We start from the raw sequence: 22,155 nt of genomic DNA, 5'->3' as shown, positions 1-22,155 counted from the left end.
TTATTTGCAATTTAGTGCAGTTGAAATATGTTAACCTTAAAAGAATAGTTCACCCAAAAATTATAATACAAATTAAGATATTTTTTATGAAATCTAAGAGCTTTCTGACCCTGCATAGACAACAACGCAACTGACACGTTCAAGGCCCAGAAAGGTAGTAAGGACATCATTAAAATAGTCCCTGTGACATCAGTGGTTCAACTGTAATTTTATGAAGCTACGTGAATATTTTTGTGTGCAAAGGAAACAAAAATGACTTTATTCAACAATTTCTTCTCTTCTGTGTCAGCCTTTCTATAATTTTTTAACATTTCAACAAGTTCACTACTTTTACATTCAAAACAAATAAGCCCTATTTTTTTTACAACGGTTGTGTCTGTATCTTCACACCAACAAAAACATTTCAATTAGACAACTAAAGATGAATATAACCCTAAATATGACTATATTGAACTGCTAGCTTTGTTTATTTGTTATGAACACAGCTGCTTTGCATTGCACAAATTGGGGTGGGGGTTATAATTATGATAATATACTCAATTAATTCTAGCAGGTCTCACATGACATGCATACCTGCTTCACTCAAGCTTATCATTTGCTTATTATTGAGGGTGACCGTGTGAAAATCAGTGACATTACTGACGTTACTGGGCCAGTGTCTCTTAACCCACAACTGAGCTGTTGAATCAAATTATTCACGGGGTAGAGGACATAAGCCGCAAGTAAGGTATTTTGATTTCATTTCCACAGTTATTCCGGTAAAATCAGTATATTGTTGGCCTGATTGACCCATTCACAGATCTGTTTAATTGACCTTGCCATCGAATAAGGAGGCGATGTAGAGGAGCTGAGACAGCAAAAACTCTGTTTGCTCTGAGCATGTGAGGACGGAAAGGTCTTAAAATCCTGTGGGAGTTTTTTTCAAGGCCATACACGTGAGACCATTTATAAGATGACAATCAAGCGTTAATTAGATGAGACAAACACACTGCCCATATTAAGGTTTACTTTAATGATCTGTAGAAAACAGTACAAGCTAGTTTTATAGCCTATACATATTAGACTTATAGAAAACATTGAAAATTAATACAGATCTATTACATTGTATACACTCTGTTTATAGCTATTCCATATCCTCATTTCAGTGTGAAAGTCAAGACGAGAAAGCGCAGACGTGATGGAGAAAGGCTTGAAAAAAAAAACAAAAAAAAAAAACGAAAATGAAATATAGAATGTCATTTGCTGTTTTTTTCCTCGGTCAGATGAGACATCTTTTCCCGGGAGGTGTGTGCTGTTATTGGGTAACACAGTACACCACAGTACAGTTCAGTTCATCTGAGAGAGTAGCCTATAAGCATCTCTCTTTTTACGTACACAGCCAGTCACTGACGTACTCAATCCTCTGCAGACCTGCATCGCAGCGTCATCACTGATATACCCACCAAAAACTAGAGCAGAACTGATGCTCTGCTGTTTCCACATGAACATACTGACACATATTCGCTTGACACTATTCTATTCTGGGTTTAAATGCTTCATTTATGTTATATAAATACACCGTGGAATAAGATAGGCTACACTCCGACATCCATCCTCCTACTAGAGAGCGACGCCGACGCGTCAAACGCTCGCACTATAATCTAACTTTGTCGTGCGCATTAAGTGTTTGTCAGTTCATTCATTATATCGGAAGCGTATTGTTTCGTCGCGTCGCTCGCTTGCTGCGTAGATGGGGTGTTGTACATTACACTGTGAAGGGGGAGTGTGAGGAAAAGGCAATGACCGGAAAGAATCTTCTAGTGGAAGGCAAACACTAGGCAAACGCACACACATAATATATTCTGGAACGCTAGAGGCAGTCGCGTAACACAAGACGCATTCAGACTCTGTAAATATAGAGCACCGGTTGCGTTACATAACGAGGATGCTCCGCAAACTTTCTTTTTTTTATAGTCTCGCAGCTAAATGATTCGCCTTGAACCGAGTGCGTCAATGTAACGAGGTCAAACTGCGTACAGAATGAAGTAGCCTATCATATAGGAATACATATTAGGTCCGCGCATTGCATATGAATTTTATGATGCGTCAGAACAGAGATGATGCTTATACGTGATCTGGGTTGATCTTTTAAATATAAAATGTACAATATTACAACTAAAATATAAGGGAGGAGTTTATATGACTTGCAAATGAATTACAAATGTTTAAAAAAATAAACAGGACATTTCTATTTATGTTCTAGGCATACTCCTCATCCGAAAAACACATAAGAATATTTCCGATGATATAGCCTAATATTATAGCAAATGAACTTAATAATGGGACACTGCTATATCTGTGATAGATATATAAGCTAAAACGCATTCGATAGCTTATTGAAGGTTTGACTTTACAAAAGCATAAGCGTAATGAACACAAAATTATGTATTTAACGAACAAATTACAAAATGCAGAAAAAGTTGCCCCTCTAGTCAGTACTTACTGGTTGTTTTAACCACCCCAGCTGTTCGCTAAAACGACCAAAGAATATTGAAAGCATAGATTTACAGTCATTTTATTCCGTATTTGAGTAAAATATAAAACGTAAAACTGAGCGGCTATCCGAGCAGCACGCACGGAGGGTTGGGATCCTCTGACAATTCTCCAGTACCTTGGGTGGTTCCAGTGGGGGCGGAGAGGCGAATAGGAGTAGAAAGTGATTGGTTCGCTCTGCTGACAATCACACAATTCCACCAATGAGCCCAATGAGCTGTTAAAAGAGGCGGATTCACAGGTACGCCTTCCCCCGAAGGTTGCACCGCCTAGTCTGTGTGTGCGTATTTTTTTCTTTCTATTTTTTTGTAACCAAAGCTTGGATGTGTAGGACGTCACATGTTGTTTTTCCTCTTCACTCCAGTCACTTAGCGATATGTGTTATTTACTGTTAAACCGCTCCTCGCAGCGAACGCGCACTCCGAGCCGGGTACATAGGAGAGTCTGACAGGATTATAACTGACTGACAGCACAAGTTAAGAGGAAAAGTGAGAGTTTTTCTTCACAGCATATGAGAATGGCGAGTCCGCCGCCGACGGGAGGACAGCTGATTTCAAATATGACCGTGAAGAACAGCAACCACGTTAAGAAATGCGGCTATCTGAGGAAACAGAAGCACGGACACAAGCGCTTTTTCGTGCTGAGGGAGCCGAGCGAGGGCTGTCGCGCCCGGCTGGAGTATTACGAGAGCGAGAAGAAATGGAAAAACAAGTCGGCTGCTAAACGGGTTATACCTTTGGACTCTTGCCTGAACATCAACAAGAGAGCCGATGCCAAACACAAACACCTGATCGCCCTTTACACCAAGGACGAGTATTTTGCCGTGGCTGCCGAAAACGAGCAGGAACAGGAGGACTGGTACATGGTTTTAACGGATTTAATGAACGAGGGGAAAGTGAGCGACGGCTCCGCGTCTAACTCTGCGTCTTCCCTCGTCGGCTTTGATGAGGCGAACTACGGCGTGATAACGCCCGTCGCCGCCACTTACACGGAGGTTTGGCAGGTCAATTTGAAATCTAAAGGACTCGGACAGAGCAGAAACTTGACGGGCGTTTACAGGCTGTGTTTATCCAGCCGGACCATCAGCTTCGTCAAACTCAACACGGAGGTGGCGTCGGTGATTTTACAGCTGATGAACATCCGCCGATGCGGACACTCGGACAGCTTCTTCTTCATTGAGGTGGGCCGGTCCGCGTCCATCGGACCCGGCGAGTTGTGGATGCAGGCGGACGACTCGGTGGTGGCGCAAAACATTCACGAGACTATTTTGGAGGCGATGAAAGCCATGAAAGAGATGTCAGAGTTCCGGCCGCGCAGCAAAAGCCAGTCCTCAGGTACCAACCCCATCTCTGTGCCCACCAGGCGGCACTTTAACAACCTCCCGCCGAGTCAGACCGGGCTGCAGCGGCGCTCACGCACCGACAGCATGGCAGCGACGTCTCCCGTGACGAAACTGACGTCCTGTAGGTTTCGCACGGCGAGCGAGGGTGACGGCACGGCAGGCAGCCCCATCAGCCCAGGCGTGAACAGGACGCATTTGAGCCGCTCCAACACGGTGACAGCTCGCCCATGCAGAACATTTGAGGCGTCATCCCTGCAGCATAGTAAATCCATGTGCATGCCTGTGTCTCACTCCCCTCACACAGCTGGCAGCCCTGTCAGCATGTCCTGTGGCAGTAACATAGAAAGCGGCCCTCGCCCTTCCAGCTGCACTGCTTCCATCTCGGGCTCTCCCAGCGATGCTGGCTTCATCTCTTGCGATGAGTGTGGCTCCAGCCCGGGTGATATACGGCACCTTTTAGCAGCAAACCGAAGCAACACACCTGAGTCGCTCGCTGACACACCCCCCTCACAGGAGGGCAGCGACCTGCACGGATATATGATCATGGAGAGGCCGAACGGCTGTGGACGGCGAAGCATCCGGTCAGCAGCTGAGGAAAGCAGAGATCTGGAGAATGCCTACAGGAAGAGGACACACTCCCTCACCATGCCTTACCAGAAGAGGGTGCCATCACAAGTGTCCTCAGCTTCACTGGACGAGTACACGCTCATGAGAGCCACTTACACAACTGGAGCCCATTCGGGGCGCAGCTCTCACACCGCATCCCCAAAAGTCACATACCCAGAGGATTATGGGGACATTAAAATCGGACTGCTACTGAAAAGTTCCAGCAGTAATCTGGGCGATGATGGCTACATGCCAATGACGCCAGGTGTGGCTCCGCAAGGGGGGAAGGCTGACAACTACATGCCTATGAGCCCAATGTGCGTTTCTGCTCCGAAGCAGATAATCAACCCCAGGACGCACCCCCTCACTATAGCTAATGGTTACAGAACCAATTCCCCCAGCAGCTGTTCTTTGGATGACAGTGGCTACATGAGGATGCTGTGTGGCTCTAAATTCTCAATAGACAGCTCAGATGGGAAACTGACGAATGGTGATTACCTCAACATGTCGCCTGTAGATTCGGTCACGCCACCAGACTACTACCTGAGCCCTGTGGGTACCGAGCAGTCTCCCTGTCTCCGACATCTTCACTCATTTAACTCTTTGCCCCGCAGTCATAAGCCCCAGCAGACACTAAAGGATGTGGACAATGATCAGTATGTTGTCATGAATCCTCAAAATCACAGGATAATTGAGGAGTCAGTAAACACAGCATCCCCCACTGCCCCATCTCCTCTAAGACAAAGCCGCACAGACAGCCTCATCCTCCGGCACAGGATCAGCCGGCCCACCCGCCTCTCCCTAGACACGTTCCGGACATTACCTAGTATGAATGAGCATCCCCTCCCCTCTGAGCCAAAAAGCCCTGGTGAGTACATAAACATAGACTTTGGACATGTTGCTGAAAGTTGCACTCCGCCCTCCACTGCTTCCTCTGAGAGCCCAGCCTCATCCCTCGGATCGTCCGCCGATCACAGGACGTCCCCCCTCTCTGATTACATGAACATTGATGTGAGCTCGCAGTCACCCAAATCTGGAAGCGCTGCTCCATCTGATCGTTTGGAGCCCCTTCCTGAGCTCACATCCTGCCCCGCCCACTCTGAGGAAGAGGGGGAAGGTGAGAGGTACCACCTCACTGCACAGGTGGCACCAGTGGGCCCAGTTGACAAAGCTAAAGACGATTACACAGAGATGACGTTCGGCGTGCCCGCTTCCCCTCCGCAGCTAGCTTCGCAGCCTTCAGAAGGTGGGCAGACCATCAGCCTGTCCTCTTGCATGCAGAGGCTGAATGTGGAGGAGACTGTGGCAGTGCCTGCGGTTGAGGCTTTTCTGCTGCGTGGCACCACTCTGGCCTTGGTGGACCCTGACCGGGGTGCCAAGGTGATCCGTGCCGACCCCCAGGGACGCAGGCGGCACAGTTCAGAGACATTCTCCTCAACCACCACCGTAACACCAGTTTTTCCCTCATTCGCACACGACGCCAGGCGGCACGGTTCGGCCTCTGTGGAGAATGTGTCTGTTTATGTGAAGAACAGCGACGGATCGGATGAAGAGTATAACAGTCCCATGTGCCGGGAGACTTCGGCTGGCTTTCAAAATGGACTTAACTACATTGCCTTAAACTTGATGGATGGAGGACTTGCCAGCTGTGATTCTCTAGTCCGGTTCAAAGCTGCCAGCTGCTGTAAAGAGGGCATCAATGGAATACACGCCAGTCCGTATGCCAGCCTTGGGTTCAAGGAGACGGCAACAACAGTAAAAGGTAAGCTTTGTCAATTCATTAAGGTGATGTGCAAGCTTACTACCTTCATTAGTTAATGTTTGCAGTCATTCCTTTCATATTATGTTCAAATGCCATTCTTTGAATTGTTTATTTGGACTGATGATTTAGCTGTGGTAATGTACCACAGTATGACACGACAGTTTATTTTTGTTAAAATAACAACAGCATATTACTCGTGCACCAGATGAACGTGGCACATGACAGATTTCCCTCTTATGTGAGAGAGCTAATTGAGCAACTTGAGTGTCAAAATGATGGAAAAGCCTCTTTAAAAGCTGTGGCGCAGTTTTTATTCTCAGAGACTGATTGCTTCATTCGTGCTTGCAGAGTGTTTGGAATGAAAACAGCTCAGTTAAAGGTTTTTTTTTTCTGCCATACTGCAGCTACTTATTTGTTAAAATGTTCATTTTGTTGACAATAGCGTGAGTATGACTCTGTGGTATGCGGTCAGCATCAGAGGATGTAAATGTAAAAGAGAGAGAGAGAGAGAGAGAGAGAGAGAGAGCTCATATCCGCATTTTAATAATCCAGCAAAAGTGAAATCATTTCCAATATTTGCATCGTTCCTTGACTCATTCTCTAAATCAGAATTAGTCATTGTGTCATACTTGAGTGAACAGTAGCTCAGATAAAAACAAGCGAGTCAGTTGTTTATCAGTTTTCAGGTAGAGGGTTTCAGGGCTGGAATGCAGAACGTGTGCAAAGGTCGTTTAGAGAGGTTAACGTCGGCTTGTTTTTCCAACCTGCCAGGTTTCTTTTAAGGACCGACCCACCTTTTGTTTTTCGGCACGACTTGAAAAACAAAGTTGTTTGTGTAGCTCAGAGATAAACGTGGGCTGATAGACACAGATATAGACTCACGTGGAAGTTATGAGCACTGAAACGAGTAGTAAGATAGGAGGTGTTCTTGTTGGGATTGCATGAAGGATCCCTTGCAATGACAAAAAGTCAAGGTGAAAACATTGCACTTAAAGGACAGAATGAATTTTCTGATGAATGACACTTAAGCTGAAGTCTCTTAAAACAAAAAAGACGACATCAGAAGCTCAATTATGATCTCTAGGGTGTGTGTGAGAGGTGTTTGTGCCGGCGGAGCAGGTGTTTCTGCCGTTCTCTGTTTACCTCCACAAGTGGATGGGGCAGAAAGATGTAGCCGCAGGCCACGGAAGCCCTAGAACAGTGGGAGGACACCACAAAGAAAACTTGCACAAACATCGACACTGAGCTAGCGCTTAGCCATCCCGCCCTGTGATTGGCCACTGACAACATTCCACCAAAACAAAAGATGAGCCACAGAGACAGAACAGAGCTCTTATTTATGTAGAATAGCCTGATAGTCTTCCTGATAGGAACTTGCGCCAGTACTGGATCCATTGAGGCTGCTCTCTGTTTACTACTCCAGCGTCTGTAATGCCACATTCCACTCCTTCCCCTGCTTCCGTCACTTTTACACACTCATTTGAATAGTACATTTGTGAATGGGATACAGGCGCATACTTTGACAAGCACAACTACATATTTACATAGTGTGCCGGATGTTTGACTCAGGTTTATGACGGCACTTGATTGGTTTTTGTCACGCTCTGGCATATTTATTTCAGTGTTTTTCATATCTGAGTCACTGAACACTAAAATACTCAGCCAGTGTGTTGTAAATCAAATTATTCACCTCTCACCTGGCCTTGAATATAGAAGGCTAGAAATTGACATTGAGAACGCATTGGGCATTAAAGATTTTGGCCACCTTTTATTTCCTTAGATTGGATTATTTCTTCATACTAGCACTTGAGGAGAGAGTAAACATCGTCTTATTAAAAATTTACCATTAGGACATCCCAAGAACTCATCTGAGAAGCCTCCCCCCTGAGAATAGTGTGTGTGAGGGGCCGGGCCAGCAGATGGTGGGGGCCAGGGTCATGCACCTGCCATTCCAAGCAGTGCACAGTGGTTATCAGGCCCATCAGAGCCCTGACAATACACTAATGATTAGCGACCATCTGCTGCCCCACACAACAGCTCAGATAAATATATAGGGAGATACAGTCAGATAACCAGTGAAAACAGTTGGCACAAGCTTGAAATAAAAGTGAAATCTCTCTTTTGTTGCGGATGCACCGAGTCCCGCCCCTTTCTGCTTTGATAGACTTGATTTAATTGAAAAGTACAGCAATGAAAGAGATTGTGTCTATCAATTTGCTTCCTTTTATTTCCAGAGAACAGGCTCAGGCGACCATCCCCCATCAAAACACACACCTATTCCTTTGAATCCTTGTCCAACCTTGCCTTTCTCGCTTCCATCAAAATCTTTCTGTTTAATATTGAGGGATTATTTTCATTTCTTCCTTTCTTCGTCTATCCCCGAACATCATTCTGACCCTGCCTTCCCATCCTATATCTTTCTCCTCATGTCCTTCTTAACCTTTTAGTCATGTTGTTGTTGTTGTTGACTCTGTAAGTACCTGCTATTGTAGCAGATTTTATAGTGTTAAACTCATCCAAGATGTTCTGTTAAATGCTCTCACTGCTCCCTACTTTTAGCAGCACAGATAAGGCGGATTACATGCTGCCACAGATTAGACATTGTTGAGCAGCTTTATTTGGTGACCAAGTAAATGGCATAGACGCACACACATACACGGGTTATGTGTCACCTCAAAATCAATAGAATAGCTTAAAGAAATAAAGTTTAAATAGCTTAAACATTTTTTTGCATTGCAAAACCCCCAGAAATACTCTTAGAATGCAAAGAAAATAACATTTGTATATTGTTCTAATATAAAAAGACTGCAAGTAATAATAATCACCCCTAAAACGATTTAATTATTGTGTGCATTTTTCATGTTTTTGTTAGATTTACTTACAAGTAAAACCTTAATCTTCTACCCGTTCTATTTTTCTTGGGATATGTATCTATAGTAGTGCAAAAAAAAATTAATTTTTTTAATTAATCACAATTAATTCCACCCTTTAAATATACAATTTAAATTCACATTCAATCTTCAAATTAATGTAGAAACAACATAAATATTTTTTAATATTGATACCAATATTACTGATATCTCTAGGATATTCCTTAATTTTTTCCTAATGTTTGACTATAGCCATTCAACAATACAGTATAACTGAGAGCTTTCGATTTTAACATTTATTAGACTTTAAAAAAAATAACAAATTCTAATTTCAATTAACTTAAAATCTTCACTTTATTCTTCACGTAAACAAGTAGGAAATATACAGAAATTAAAGTTATCAAACACGAAATTCTAAATTAAATATAGATGAATCCTTAAAGCTACAGAAGTTATTGATTTTCTATTTTTCCTTTTGTTTTTTGATTAATAGACATCACAGCTGCTGGGTTGTTAGGTTAATTTGGTTGCTACTGCTTTAAGAGCTGCCACTGCTGAACATGACACAGATCTGACACGCATGCTCGTAGCTCAATTGCCACTTTAATATGAAATGACAAAAGTTATAGCACACTTACATAGCCTGACAACATCTCATCTGACCTCAGTTCACTTTTATTCTACCGAAGCTCCCTCGTTACCTGTTCATTTTCCGCCTGTGCTCGTTTGACTTGGAGAGTTAAAAGTTGCGTATGAAAAATCTTCAATTTGATGTTGGCATAAAGACATTCTGTGACTAAATAAACAAAGTTTTTGTCAAGAAAAAAGAGAAAGAAGTAGCTTGTGAGTGGGGTGGTCAACCGTAGCCCTGCCCCTGCATTAACTTAATTTAAGCATTAAATATTAGTTTTATTTCGTTAAACGTCATAGAAAAGAGAAAAGTACTTTCTGGCTTTGACTTCTCGGATCATACGTAGTACATTCATCACTCTCCACCATTTGTAAGTATGCCTGTAAAGTATATAACGTTTAACATAATACCTTATGTTAACATCCTATACATTTAACATCTGTATATGTGTGAGTGTGTTTAGCATGTGGCAATGAGTGGGATATGGCTGGAACATATCATCTGAAATCTGCATAAGAGCACGTGCCGTGTGTGGGAATAATTGCATGGCATGTGGCCTGATTCTGAATGAATGCTCCTTTTCTCCCCTGCTGAGCTAAGTGATCTGAGTGTGCGTGTGGCAGGGTGAGCAGAATATGACGCTTTACTGTCATCAAATGAATTTAAATGCCTCCTTGGGCATTATCTTTTTGGATTTGTTTAAAAGGGAACGACTGTGAGATCTGCTGAGCTCACACACCCTTATGCACACACTTTCTTATTCATGGACTGGCATTTATTTCCATACGACCGCTGAGCTCTGTTGGCTTAGTTGGCTGTAGTGTTATGAGATTAGATGGTGACATTTACACATGAAGATCATCACACCACGTATACACTATAACCTTTCGCCCAGACATCTTTCTGCCTCTCTTCCCGTAACTAATGATATCCAGACAATTTGGTATTGAGCTGAGAATCTGTGACAGATGTGTTAAAATTGTACTCATAGAGTAGACATACTTTTAATGTTTTGAAACAGAGACAGCCACATTTGAGTTTTATATGTCTATGAATGTCAGAACTCTCAATGAAATGAATGACTTCCAGTTGCTACAAATCGCTGACAGTGTGAACATCCCTAATGGGAGTGATGCTGGAAGCTCCGACCGAGTGAAGATGAACAGAAACATTGTTATTTCTACCCCACAGGTTAAAACTGATACCTCCATCTATGATATATGAGACTGGCATAGATAAATAAATTAGTAACACTAGCACATGTTTACAGTACAGTCAGTCACTCAGCTGCTTTTCTCACTACTGTAAATATGCCTTGTGTGTGAGTGAGAACAGTTGTGTGTTTTATGTGTATGAGAACGTCAGGCTGTTCCCGGCCCGGCTTTAGGGGGCTAAATTTAACCTGTGTGAAATAAATAAAAAATGAGTCTCAGGACTAATGTGTGTGTGTGTGTGTGTGTGTGTGTGTGTGTGTGTGTGTGTGTGTGTGTGTGTGTGTGTGTGTGTGTGTGTGTGTGTGTGTGTGTGTGTGTGTGTGTGTATGTGTGTACCTGGTATTCATCACGTTGTGGGGACCAAATGTCCCCACAAGGATAGGAATACCAGTAGATTTTGACCTTGTGGGGACATTTCTCAGGTCCCCATTAGGAAACAGGCTTATAAATCATGCACAATGAGTTTTTTTGAGGAAGTAAAAGTGTGCACAATCTCCTGTGAGGGCTAGGTTTAGGTGTAGGGTAGGTGTAGGGCGATAGAAAATACGGTTTGTACAGTATGAAAACCATTACGCCTATGGAATGTCCCCATAAAACATGTAAACCCAACATGTGTGTGTGTGTGTGTGTGTGTGTGTGTGTGTGTGTGTGTGTGTGGAGAGGGGTTTAGTTTTGGGGGCAGTAGGTTCACAAGCTGTTGACTTGAACCAGCAGGGTCTGGATTACAGCTGCTTTACAGTTTTTTACAATCGTTTTTGCACTAATAACTGAACCTTAATGTCAAAACCAGGCTGGTTGACCAGCTAAAAACAGCCAAACAGCCTAGGCTGGTTTTGGATGTTTGTTTTTTTTTTCTTCAGCAGGGCTAATTTGTGTACCAACGTTCTTGATACATTCTTTTTTTTTTTTTTTTTTTTTTTTTTTACCAGGGTAGCCATTAACTCATTGAAACCACAAAAGCAATAACATAAAAATGACATCTTGCATTCAGTAATGTTGAATATGAAAATGTGTTCTGTAAAAGAGGTACATGGGGCCATAGAAACCATATCTGATAAAGATTGAAATATGACATCCATAGATACACGGTAAAAAAAAAAAAAAAAGTACTGCAGAGGTACAATTTTGTTCCTGGGCAACAAAACATATAAAGGTACCTTTAAAGGTACACAATGGGTCCCTGTGGGGGAGGGAATTCGAGGTCAGAGGGTCCAACAAGACCTCCTACTTTTGGTCTCCATCTGCTCTTACTGATATTTGAATTTGAGCTTTTATATTTATTCGTTTAAAGTATGAGTCATTAAAGTACTAATCTTATAACTGGAATAAAAAAATAAAGCTTAAATAAAATTGAAATATAACTGAAATGAAAATATTTAGAAATGCTATATTAGTATATTAAAAATATATAATTTATTTTTTTATGCAGTGCTGTTAATTACTGTAGGACATGCTGAATAAAGAAAAATAGAGAAAAAATATATCCAGTTCCTCCCTCTTCTCATTCATCTCCCTGTGTCTTTGTTGAGTGCTTGTCCCATGACCTCATGGCTCTTTCTTTCCCCCTCGTTCATTGGCGCAGTTTTTTCTGCCTTTCCGGATCGGAATGGGACATCCATGGAATTGCCAAGCTTCCTCTTGCTTAATTAGCTCTGTGAAATTCAAGCCGCCTCTCTGACCTCCACACACACATGACTCCGGCTCTGTGGCATCAGTGTGAATGTGAGAATCAGCGAGAGGGGGAAAGAGATCTCTTGTCTGTTTTGAGGCTATTTATACACATGACGGAAGCAAACCACCCGACATGGTACTCTGAGAGTCTGGATACGACCAAGCTCAAGTTCACATCAAGGTTTCCACTGTGCTGTTACACTAATGTTTGTAGTCGATATAGCTTTTTTGTTTTAGAGGTGGTGTCTCTGAAGCACTCAGTGGTGACAGTAAAGTAGGTCAGGTCATATAATGTCATTATCCAGTTATTAGTGACATGAAACTGGACACATGTTACAGCCTCCATTAGGTCAAACTATTTAAAAACGCAGCTAATAGTGTAAATTCTGTAGATATCAAATCGAGCAAACATAACCTTTAATTTCTTGTGCGAATGTGTGAAATTATTATAAAATTAAAAACTCAGTTATTGTACTACAGTGGTATTGCTTTAAGATTTTGATTCAGTTAAAAATAGGCTCATTAGAGTCAATTGTTTGTGAATCAGACTACACTGGATTCACTATATGGTTTTGATTCACTAAAAAGAATCAGTTCATGAGTGTCATTTGTTTGTGAATCAGACTGTGATAGTTTCACTTTATGTTATGATTTACTAAAAAGAATTAACCTATAAGAGGCATTTCTTTGTGATTAAGACACACTAGTTTTGTTGTACATTTCTGATCCACTAAAACAAGAATTGGCTCCTAAGAATCAATTGTTTGTGAATTAGACTACATTGGTTTGACTATACGTGTTTGATTCACTAAAAAGAATCAGTTCATGAGAATCATTTGTTTGTGATTTGGACTATGATGGTTTCACTTTACGTTTTTGATTCACTTAAAAAAAAAAAAAACGCAATAGTAATTTCTTTGTGAATCAGACTACCCTAGTTTTGTTGTACATTTCTGATTCACTAAAACAAGAATTGGCTCATAAGAGTCAATTGTTTGTGAATCAGACTGCACTGCTTTGACTCACTAAGAGAATCAGTTCAAGATCGTCATTTGTTTATGAATCGAACTGTGATGGTTACACGTCACGTTTTTGATTCACTAAAAAGAATTGGCTCGTAAGAGTCATTTGCTTATGAATTGGACTACTTTATAGGACAAGTGTATTGAAAGATGTGTTTATTAGCAGAGAAGAATCTTTTCAGAGTGTAAATTTAATCCTGTAATCTTGGGATGTTGTATTCAGCGCATTGACCAATCAGAAGCCAGGGCTGGAACCAACAGTTTACATGTGTTTTTTTAGGGTTTTTCCAAATACCGTTTATAAACTACTGGACCCAAACAGCCATTGTTACTGTTGTAGATATACTTTTAGTTATCATTGGTGTTCGGTTGTGGGGTTTTTTAATCATCAGGGTGAGGCAGTGGCGTAAACATGTTTACTGCTGTTTTTCCCACAGTCTGTGAAGTTGAAAAGACAACAGGAAAGCACCTACTCCCCCTCTCTCTCACTTTTTCTCTGTCTTCACTAGTTGGCAATGAGCAAACAGATCTGTCAGCACTTAACTGGAAGAGTGATACCTCGTAATACCACACAGAGGGAGGTATCAAAGAGCAGGAAAAGATGAGGCTCTTTACGACCGTGAAAACGCTTGACCTCTCTCTGTCCCCTCCTCCCTGACTTTACCCAGCTCTCCGTGAGAGAATGCAGCCCTATACTGACGTTAATGGGAATTACTTCCATCCCTGTCGGAGTGGATGTTGTGATATCGGGCTCACATGCGGAAGTGTTCAGAATGTGTGAGGGCAGTCCAGATAATGGGAGCGATTATGGCGTGCCGTATAGCCGATGGCCGTGAATCAAGGGTTTGTTAAGTGTGTGAGAGAGCAAATCTCGCTCTATGAAAACACCTCTTGTTCTAGGCGGATGAAAAGCAGGAGGAGGAGATCGGAGGGGGGCGGCGTTAGAGTACGGACAGGCCCATGAGGGGTTTGTGTTTGCAGAGATTTCCGCCCAGTGTGAGGCCTACATGCAAATAAAACCTTACAAACAAGTACAACGAGTGAGAGGTCGGGATAGCGATCGAGTCTTGTAAACAGAACCCAGACAGCAGCAAGAGAGAAGCAAACTGTGAAATGACACTTTAATATTTACATCTCAAACATAAAGGTGATGTGTGTCATTTTTTTTCTCTCTTATGAGACCATTCACACAGGATGGATTATTGTATTCGTATCTCATTATATATGTTTCACGAACAGTTTACCAGAAGAAACCTGTTTAGTTGTGTTGCACTTGATCTAGCTATTTATGAACACACGAATGCATTTGATTTGAAACATTTTGATACCAAAGGCCACGAAATATGATCTTGCCATGGACCAACTTTCTAAAACCACATTAGCTGGGTTTCCATCCAAAGTTGCGAATTTAACTTGTGTGCTAAATTAGAACATCACACTAAACGAATAGGCAATGTTTCCATTCAATGAGTCAAAGAGAACAAAATCATCACTTCCTGAAAAACTGACACTAAATATCACTAAGAAAAGTAGGAGAAGCCACTGAATGTAATAATTTCCATATAAATCACTTGTAATTATACAGACATACTTTGATGATAGACTTTGCTCGGGCATTTAAGAATTGACCATAACAACATTTCAGATGCTGTGGAACAAGATTGGTCCATTGGTTAGTCAGGTTATGCCATCCCACAGGGCAAAGTCACATGCTTTTTTGACGTGCATGAAGAAATTTATTTGGCAAATGTGTTTCAATCTCCTATTTGCAACAATCTTTTTCACACAGGTCAAAAACAACCTTAAGCGAGCATAAAAACTTTTTGCGAATTTTTTTTTTTTTCTAAATTTGGTGTTTTCATCATTCGTTTCTGATGCGATACTTTAAAATGTGCATAAAAACAGGGTGATGGAAACATAGCTATTGTGTCTATTATATAATGAGACAAAAATATTAAATATTGTGTTTAAATTGTTATTACACTAAAGCCACAGCAAATGCCAGTTATAACATTAATATTAGATTTTTAAAACCATGGGTATACACTAACAATCACGTTTTTTAACTGTACGTTTTTTTTTGTACTTATTTTTTATTAACAAACATCTTCTTGCAAGACATGAGATGAGAATAATAAAGTATCTTAATTCGTACATGAAATTCTTTTTCACATTAGATTTTTACAAAGTTTTATAGCAAAACTGCATTTCACAGCATGACAAGAAGAACAATAGAAAAAAAATATATAACAACACAATCTAAAACGATAAACACAGAACAACAGCTTTGGATGGGATCAAAATATTCAAAATTGACAGAATTCACCAGCCGATCTATTTAAAGAGAAAAAAAAATAATTTTTTAAAATATTTTTTGAATTTTTTTTAAATGTATTTAAAAACTTCCTCCCCATGTTTCACCCATCTCTTTTATTAAGGGTTTCCATTGTTCAACAAACCGGTCCCTTCTAAGTCTTAAACTGTACGTTATTTTTTCCATCCCATAGACTTGCCTCACTGTCTGTAGGCAATCCTCAAGTGTCGGAGGCCTTCTCTGAAGCCATTTAATTGTAATGTTCTTCTTTGCTGCAACTAGGAGTATACGTAGGAGATATCTACTCTTCTCACTTTTTATTAAATCCGTTTTAACTCCTAAGATAGCTATTAAAGGGTCTCTGGGCAAATTAACCTTAAAAATTGTATTAATGAGACCAAATATATTTGTCCAGTAAGGAAGCAGAATAGGACAGTCCCAAAATATGTGTGTATGTGTAGCTACTTGTTCTCCACACTCTCTCCAACAGGCACTGGGTTGGCTTAAATTAAATTTGGCTATGATTTGGGGCGTTCGAAAAAAACGATTTGTCACCTTCCACTGATATTCTCTCCAGATTCTACTACACGTTATTCTATGAGTTTCCTGTACGTTTTATTTAAGTCTCTTATGCTCACCAAGCATGCATTTATTTGATCCAAAATACAGAAAAAGCAGTAATATTGTGACATATTTTTACTATTTAAGATAACTGCTTTCTGTTTGAATATATGTCAAAAGTAATTTATTCCTGTGATCAAAGCTATATTTTCAGCGTCGCATGATCCTTCAGAAATCATTCTAACATGCTGATTTGCTGTTCAAGAAACAATTTTTTATTATTATGATTTTTATCAATATTTAAAACAGTTGAGAATTTTTCATTATTCTTTGATGAATAGAAAGATCCAAAGATCAGGATTTATCTGAAATAAAAAGCTTGTACTATTCAAAAGCTTGAATTTGAAAATTAAATTTTAATTTACCAAGGATGCTTTAAAATGATCAAAAGTGACATTAAAAACATTTATAATGTTACTAAAGATTTTTATTTCGGATAAATGTTGTTTCTATTGATCAAAGAAATCTGAAAAAGAAATCTACTCAGCTGTTTTCAACATAATAATAATGTTTTTTGAGCAGTAAATCAGAATTAATGATTTCTGAAGGATTGTGTGACTGGAGTAATGATGCTAAACATTCAGCTTTGAAATCACAGGAATAAATTACATTTGAAAATATATTAAAATAGAAAACCGTTATTTTAAATAGAAACCATATTTCAAAATTGTACAGTTTTTTGCTGTAATTTGGATCAAATAAATGCAGGCCTGATGAGCAGAAGAGAGTTTTTAAAATAATTAAAAATCTTACTTTTTTTACTGGTAAAATTGTAGTAAATTTTTATTTAGTGAAATAATGACCGTGATTTAACAAAAAATAAATACGAATTCATTCCAGCAACTTCAATTCCCTGCATGTCTTGTACGGGACTTCGCAGTGACCGCTAACGGTAGTAATATCAAATTGTGTACATTTTAAAAATATTCTGAAGTGTACATTGGTAGCCCTTAAAAATACATTTCTGCAGGCCCCCAAAAACACCTCATTGTAGCCCCCTTGGGGTCCCAATGTCCCAGGTTGAAACCCACATGCAGGAACAATCAGATTGTTGAAGTTCCCTCAAAAAGTGTAAGCAGATGTGGCAAAAATAAAAAAAACATTTTAGACGGATGCTGGTGAACATTTAAGGCTATGTTAGTATGGCATGGTAGTGGATGTGTTGTATTTCTGTGCTCTTTCCGTCAGCTGCATAGTGCTAAATGTCAGCGAGTGTTTCCCACGTCTGTCTCCGAGCACCTGCCACTTCTGTTGCTCATAGCGAAAGAGCGCACATTCCTTACTTGGTAAAGGAGAGAATGGGAGAGAGACAGAGAGGGAGAGAAGGGGAACGTGTAACCTTTTATCCCCCCAGTCTGCTTCATTCCTCATGTATAAATCACATACGGATGGTCATGGAAAAACACACAGCGCTCTGTGAAAAGAGAAGATTTTCCAGACAAGGCACAGAGGAATATGATAGTATTTCAGAAAAATGCAGAAAGATCAGCAAATGCCCATAAAAGGCTGTCGTGTTATGTGACAGCAACGCGATCGCATTGATCTCAGGGAACATTGTGTTTTATTGGTTCCGTGGTACTGTCTGGATATTTATAGACGTCGAATTAATGCGCTCTCTCTCTTATTTCTTGCAGACTAAACAGAGCCAGGGCTCCTCATTAAGGCTCCTCGAGAGGAGAAGAGGAGGCGCTCGTGTGGACAGATGGACCACGTTGTTGCTGCTGCTGCTGCTGCTGCTACTTCAGCGCTCCGCTGATCTTTGACCTCCCGAATGCATTCGAACGGCTGTCGTCACGGCAACACGGACACTTGACCCCAGCACGAGGCATGGCGGTGGCTCACAGACACAGAGGCGGGACTTCCTGTCCATCTGTTACTCACTACGATTTCTGTGTTACGGACCTTTTTCACTGGTTTTGTTACGAGTTCCGGACTTCGAGTGGCCAGTGTCCCTCAACCCCCCCCCCCCCAGAACCTGTGAACCAAACGCGAAGAGAAACATCCGATCCGCACACGCACGCCTTGCACGCACACACCTGCCGATCGAGTCGCTTATTTATTTACCCACGTGGCCGTGTGTGCGTGCGGCGGTTGCGAACACTGCACAGAGGTGGCATTTCAGAAATTCACTCAACAATTGGAAAAAGCAGTCACTTGAAAACCCTACCTCAGAACGAGCCAGGTTATGACTTACACACAAAAAAAGATATATATTGAGAAATTAATTTATTTTTACAAGTGAATGTTTTCAGTAAAAGAAAAAGACAAAAAACACCAATCCAAAGCCTTACTGACTGTACTGTCAAACAGTGTTTTTTCCTGGAGGACCTGCGTACGCTCACGAGAGTATCAAAGATAACTGTTTGCCATTGAAACTGAATGTCTTGTACGGCAGCGGAGGAAGGTCTCGCGCTGCACTCAAAGATCTTTTAATGTTATTTTGCATTCTACGCAGATATTTAAAGGATTTTAATATAATACTATTTATCTGAGCTGGTAACGGACCGGACGGGTGGCCGCTTGCCCGCCATCCCGCACATATGCAAAGCAGGCTTCCAGAGCGTCGCAGGAGTTACCGGTTTTGGAACGAAGCCACACGCGATTAACACACACAACCCTTACGGTACGCTAGATGAATGATGTCGTGCGCCTCAGGTCAGAGAGAGGAGCACCTCGCCGAGCCTAGGCACGCTAGCACACTGTCTTTACACCTTAACGACCCAGAAGCCTCTGCTGACTCGCCCTCTCTCACTGCTCTGAACACACAGGCTTCCCTTTGCCTTACACCCGCACCCGTCGGCTCAAGAGAGAGTGATAAATTCGGGGACGTCTCAGAAGGCCTGACACCATTAATGCTGCTCCCTACCGTCAGACAGGGATAGACTCGTCAGAACCAATGCTTTGTCTTGCACTTACAAACTCCTTAGATTGTAACACAAGACACTTTTGAATGTAGAGTATTCTGGAGTATTCTATACCCACGGCCTAAACATCCACAAACGGACTGATACTGAGGCGTTCACACACAACTTAAGTATATGAAAACGTTTGCCTAGAGAGCTGTACATAATGTATAAAGAGATTGCAACTGACATTTTTAAGTTAAAGATGATAACTTATGTCTTTTTGTATGTATATATATATATATATATATATATATATATATATATATATATGTATGTATATGGTACGTGTTTGAATGAATTTCCCCCAAACAACTAAAGCACTAATGAAGGTACTTGCCAAAGGCTGAACTTTGGCCTGGCGCTTTTCTTTTCTAATTCTCTTCAGTACGTTTGTAAAAGTATGTACACTGTACGATAAATGCCACTTGGAGGATATTTGATAATGCTATGATAGAAAAGATGAAAAAAGAAACAAATTCATTGAATAATACTTGATATTACAAAAATAGGTACAAATTCACAAACGGCATATGCAATATTTACATTTTTTTAAAAGATTAGTTTACAGAAAGGAACCAAATGTATAAAAACTGTTAATATATTTAAAACCTTTTTGCTGTACTTTTTTTTTTCTGCCAACTTTAAATGGAAAAGTGTTTGTTTATTTCTTCTTGTTCTTTTTGCTGTTGGATCCTAACAGTAATTTCAGCAGTGTTCTTAAGCGAATGCTGTTTCTCAGTGTCTTCCATTGTATATACTTCATATTCTTTGCATTGTGATGCTACTTAAAAATGATAATTTAAACTTAGTGTAATTAGCATTGCTTTAGAAACTGTATTGATTCTGAATAGCCACATGCAATAAAAAAGTAACATTATTTAAGAAGCCAGTGTCTTTGCTCACGTCTGTTACGAATAACATGACTTCAACACAACCTGTCTCCTCCAGACAGCAGATGTCTTCATTCATCATCTGTGCAATGTACCAGACACGTCACTTGCACACACTCAGAATACATTCAATCTAAGTGATGTAACTTTCAAGGAGTCTGTGCTCTTAATTAAACGCAGACTAAACAAATAGTTCGTGAAGACACTCATAATGGCTGCAGTCTGATCTTCAGCCTGACCCAGAATACATAACTGACTGAAGGGATTAAGAATTTTCATGCCTAAAGCCATACGATGAAGGATTATTAATCCTCAAGCCTCTGCTAATTAAAATGGTAATTAAGTCTAGAGGGGTAAGACGGAATTGCACAGCCTGGTCAGTGCCAACAGAGGTGAGGAGGGGGGGGGGTTTGGGGCGGGCGACAAAGGGATCAAAATAAACAGGTCTGGGATCCTTCCCTCTGGCAGATGCAGGGGTTCCTGGGATCCCGGCCGGCTTTCTGTGTCAAGACTCTCTGATATGTTCGGTCAGCGCGTCCCGACCGATTAGACAGATTTATGCATAATCCAGCCAGCTTTGAGCTGTACTTTGATTCATGTCTCATTAAATGTCGTGTCCGCTTACGTGAACGCTGGCAGTTTCCCACAAATGTCTGAATCAGTAAATGCATTGACTTCTGGGAACCGTCAGCCAAGCCTCAACTGGGCGAGTCACTTACTTTTTCTGATATACTGTGTCTGTGTGTATGACGAGACCAGGAAAGACCCAGGGGACGTGAATGAGAGCAGAGAGAAAGTCCCTGAGAGAAACAGCTTTCCTCAATTTGCTGACAATCCCATCATCCATCACAGCCCTCATCAGCTACAAACAGCTCGTTTGGACCAATTAAGCACGCTAATTGATCTTATTAAATAATAAAAGGTAATGGATGATTAAAATCATCCTGTAGACAGGAGAATGGATACTCAGGGCTGATGATGGAGAACCAACAGTGTTTACTATAAATACTGTAGCACTTTTAAAGTGTTATAGAGATCTACCATGTAATTACTTGAGATGAGTTTTATTCTAATCTTCAACTAGATAATATTTTAATGGAATAATGTTTTACATGTTTTAACATTTAATTAATACAAATTTGGGACATAAACAGCATAAGCATCTGTCATTTTTGTAGAGCAAAACCACAGACAGATAGTTGCATGTTTTCACAGAGTAAATTTTTATAGATAGATAGAATGATAAATAGATTGATAGAATGAAAGAACGATAGATTCATAGAACGAAAGATAGACGATAGAGCTAAAGATAGACAATAGATAGATAGATACACAGAGATAGATAAAATGAAAGATAGATAGATAGATAGTTAGAAAGAAAGAAAGAAAGAAAGAAAGAAAGAAAGAAAGAAAGAAAGAAAGAAAGAAAGAAAGAAAGAAAGAAAGAAAGAAAGAAAGAAAGAAAGAAAGAAAGAAAGAAAGAAAGAAAAAGCCATGGACTAGAAACCTGTTTAAAGCACCTGGGTCCTGGGGTCAAATCTTTAAAACTCATTAGAGTAACAGTGCTGATTTAGGGTCATTTCTAGTTGCATATTATATCCCTACGCAGTTTATATTACTGCTGTATCGTGCCGTTCTACTTAGGGGCGTAGTAAGCTTTAATAATGAGAGAGAGAGAGAGAGAGAGAGAGAGAGAGAACAAGCCATCTGAGGGTTAAACTAATCATGTTAAGTGTATGAGACATGCTAAAGTGCAACATATTAGATAGACATT

The 22,155-nt window shown here is 40.7% G+C and overlaps 1 protein-coding gene across 1 annotated transcript; it reads left to right on the top strand.

Moving 5' to 3' along the window:
- The first annotated feature begins 1,140 nt into the window (after positions 1-1,140).
- irs2b (insulin receptor substrate 2b) lies at positions 1,141-20,368 on the top strand. Its single transcript, XM_073845481.1, has 2 exons — positions 1,141-6,242; positions 18,220-20,368. Exons 1-2 carry the CDS (start codon positions 3,044-3,046, stop codon positions 18,222-18,224), a joined length of 3,204 nt encoding a protein of 1,067 aa, XP_073701582.1. The 5' UTR covers positions 1,141-3,043; the 3' UTR covers positions 18,225-20,368.
- The last annotated feature ends 1,787 nt before the right edge of the window (positions 20,369-22,155 follow it).

This window comes from Garra rufa, chromosome 8 (assembly GCF_049309525.1).
Source record: "Garra rufa chromosome 8, GarRuf1.0, whole genome shotgun sequence".
Lineage (NCBI taxonomy): Eukaryota > Metazoa > Chordata > Actinopteri > Cypriniformes > Cyprinidae > Garra > Garra rufa.
This window is presented reverse-complemented; position numbering and strand designations above follow the sequence as displayed.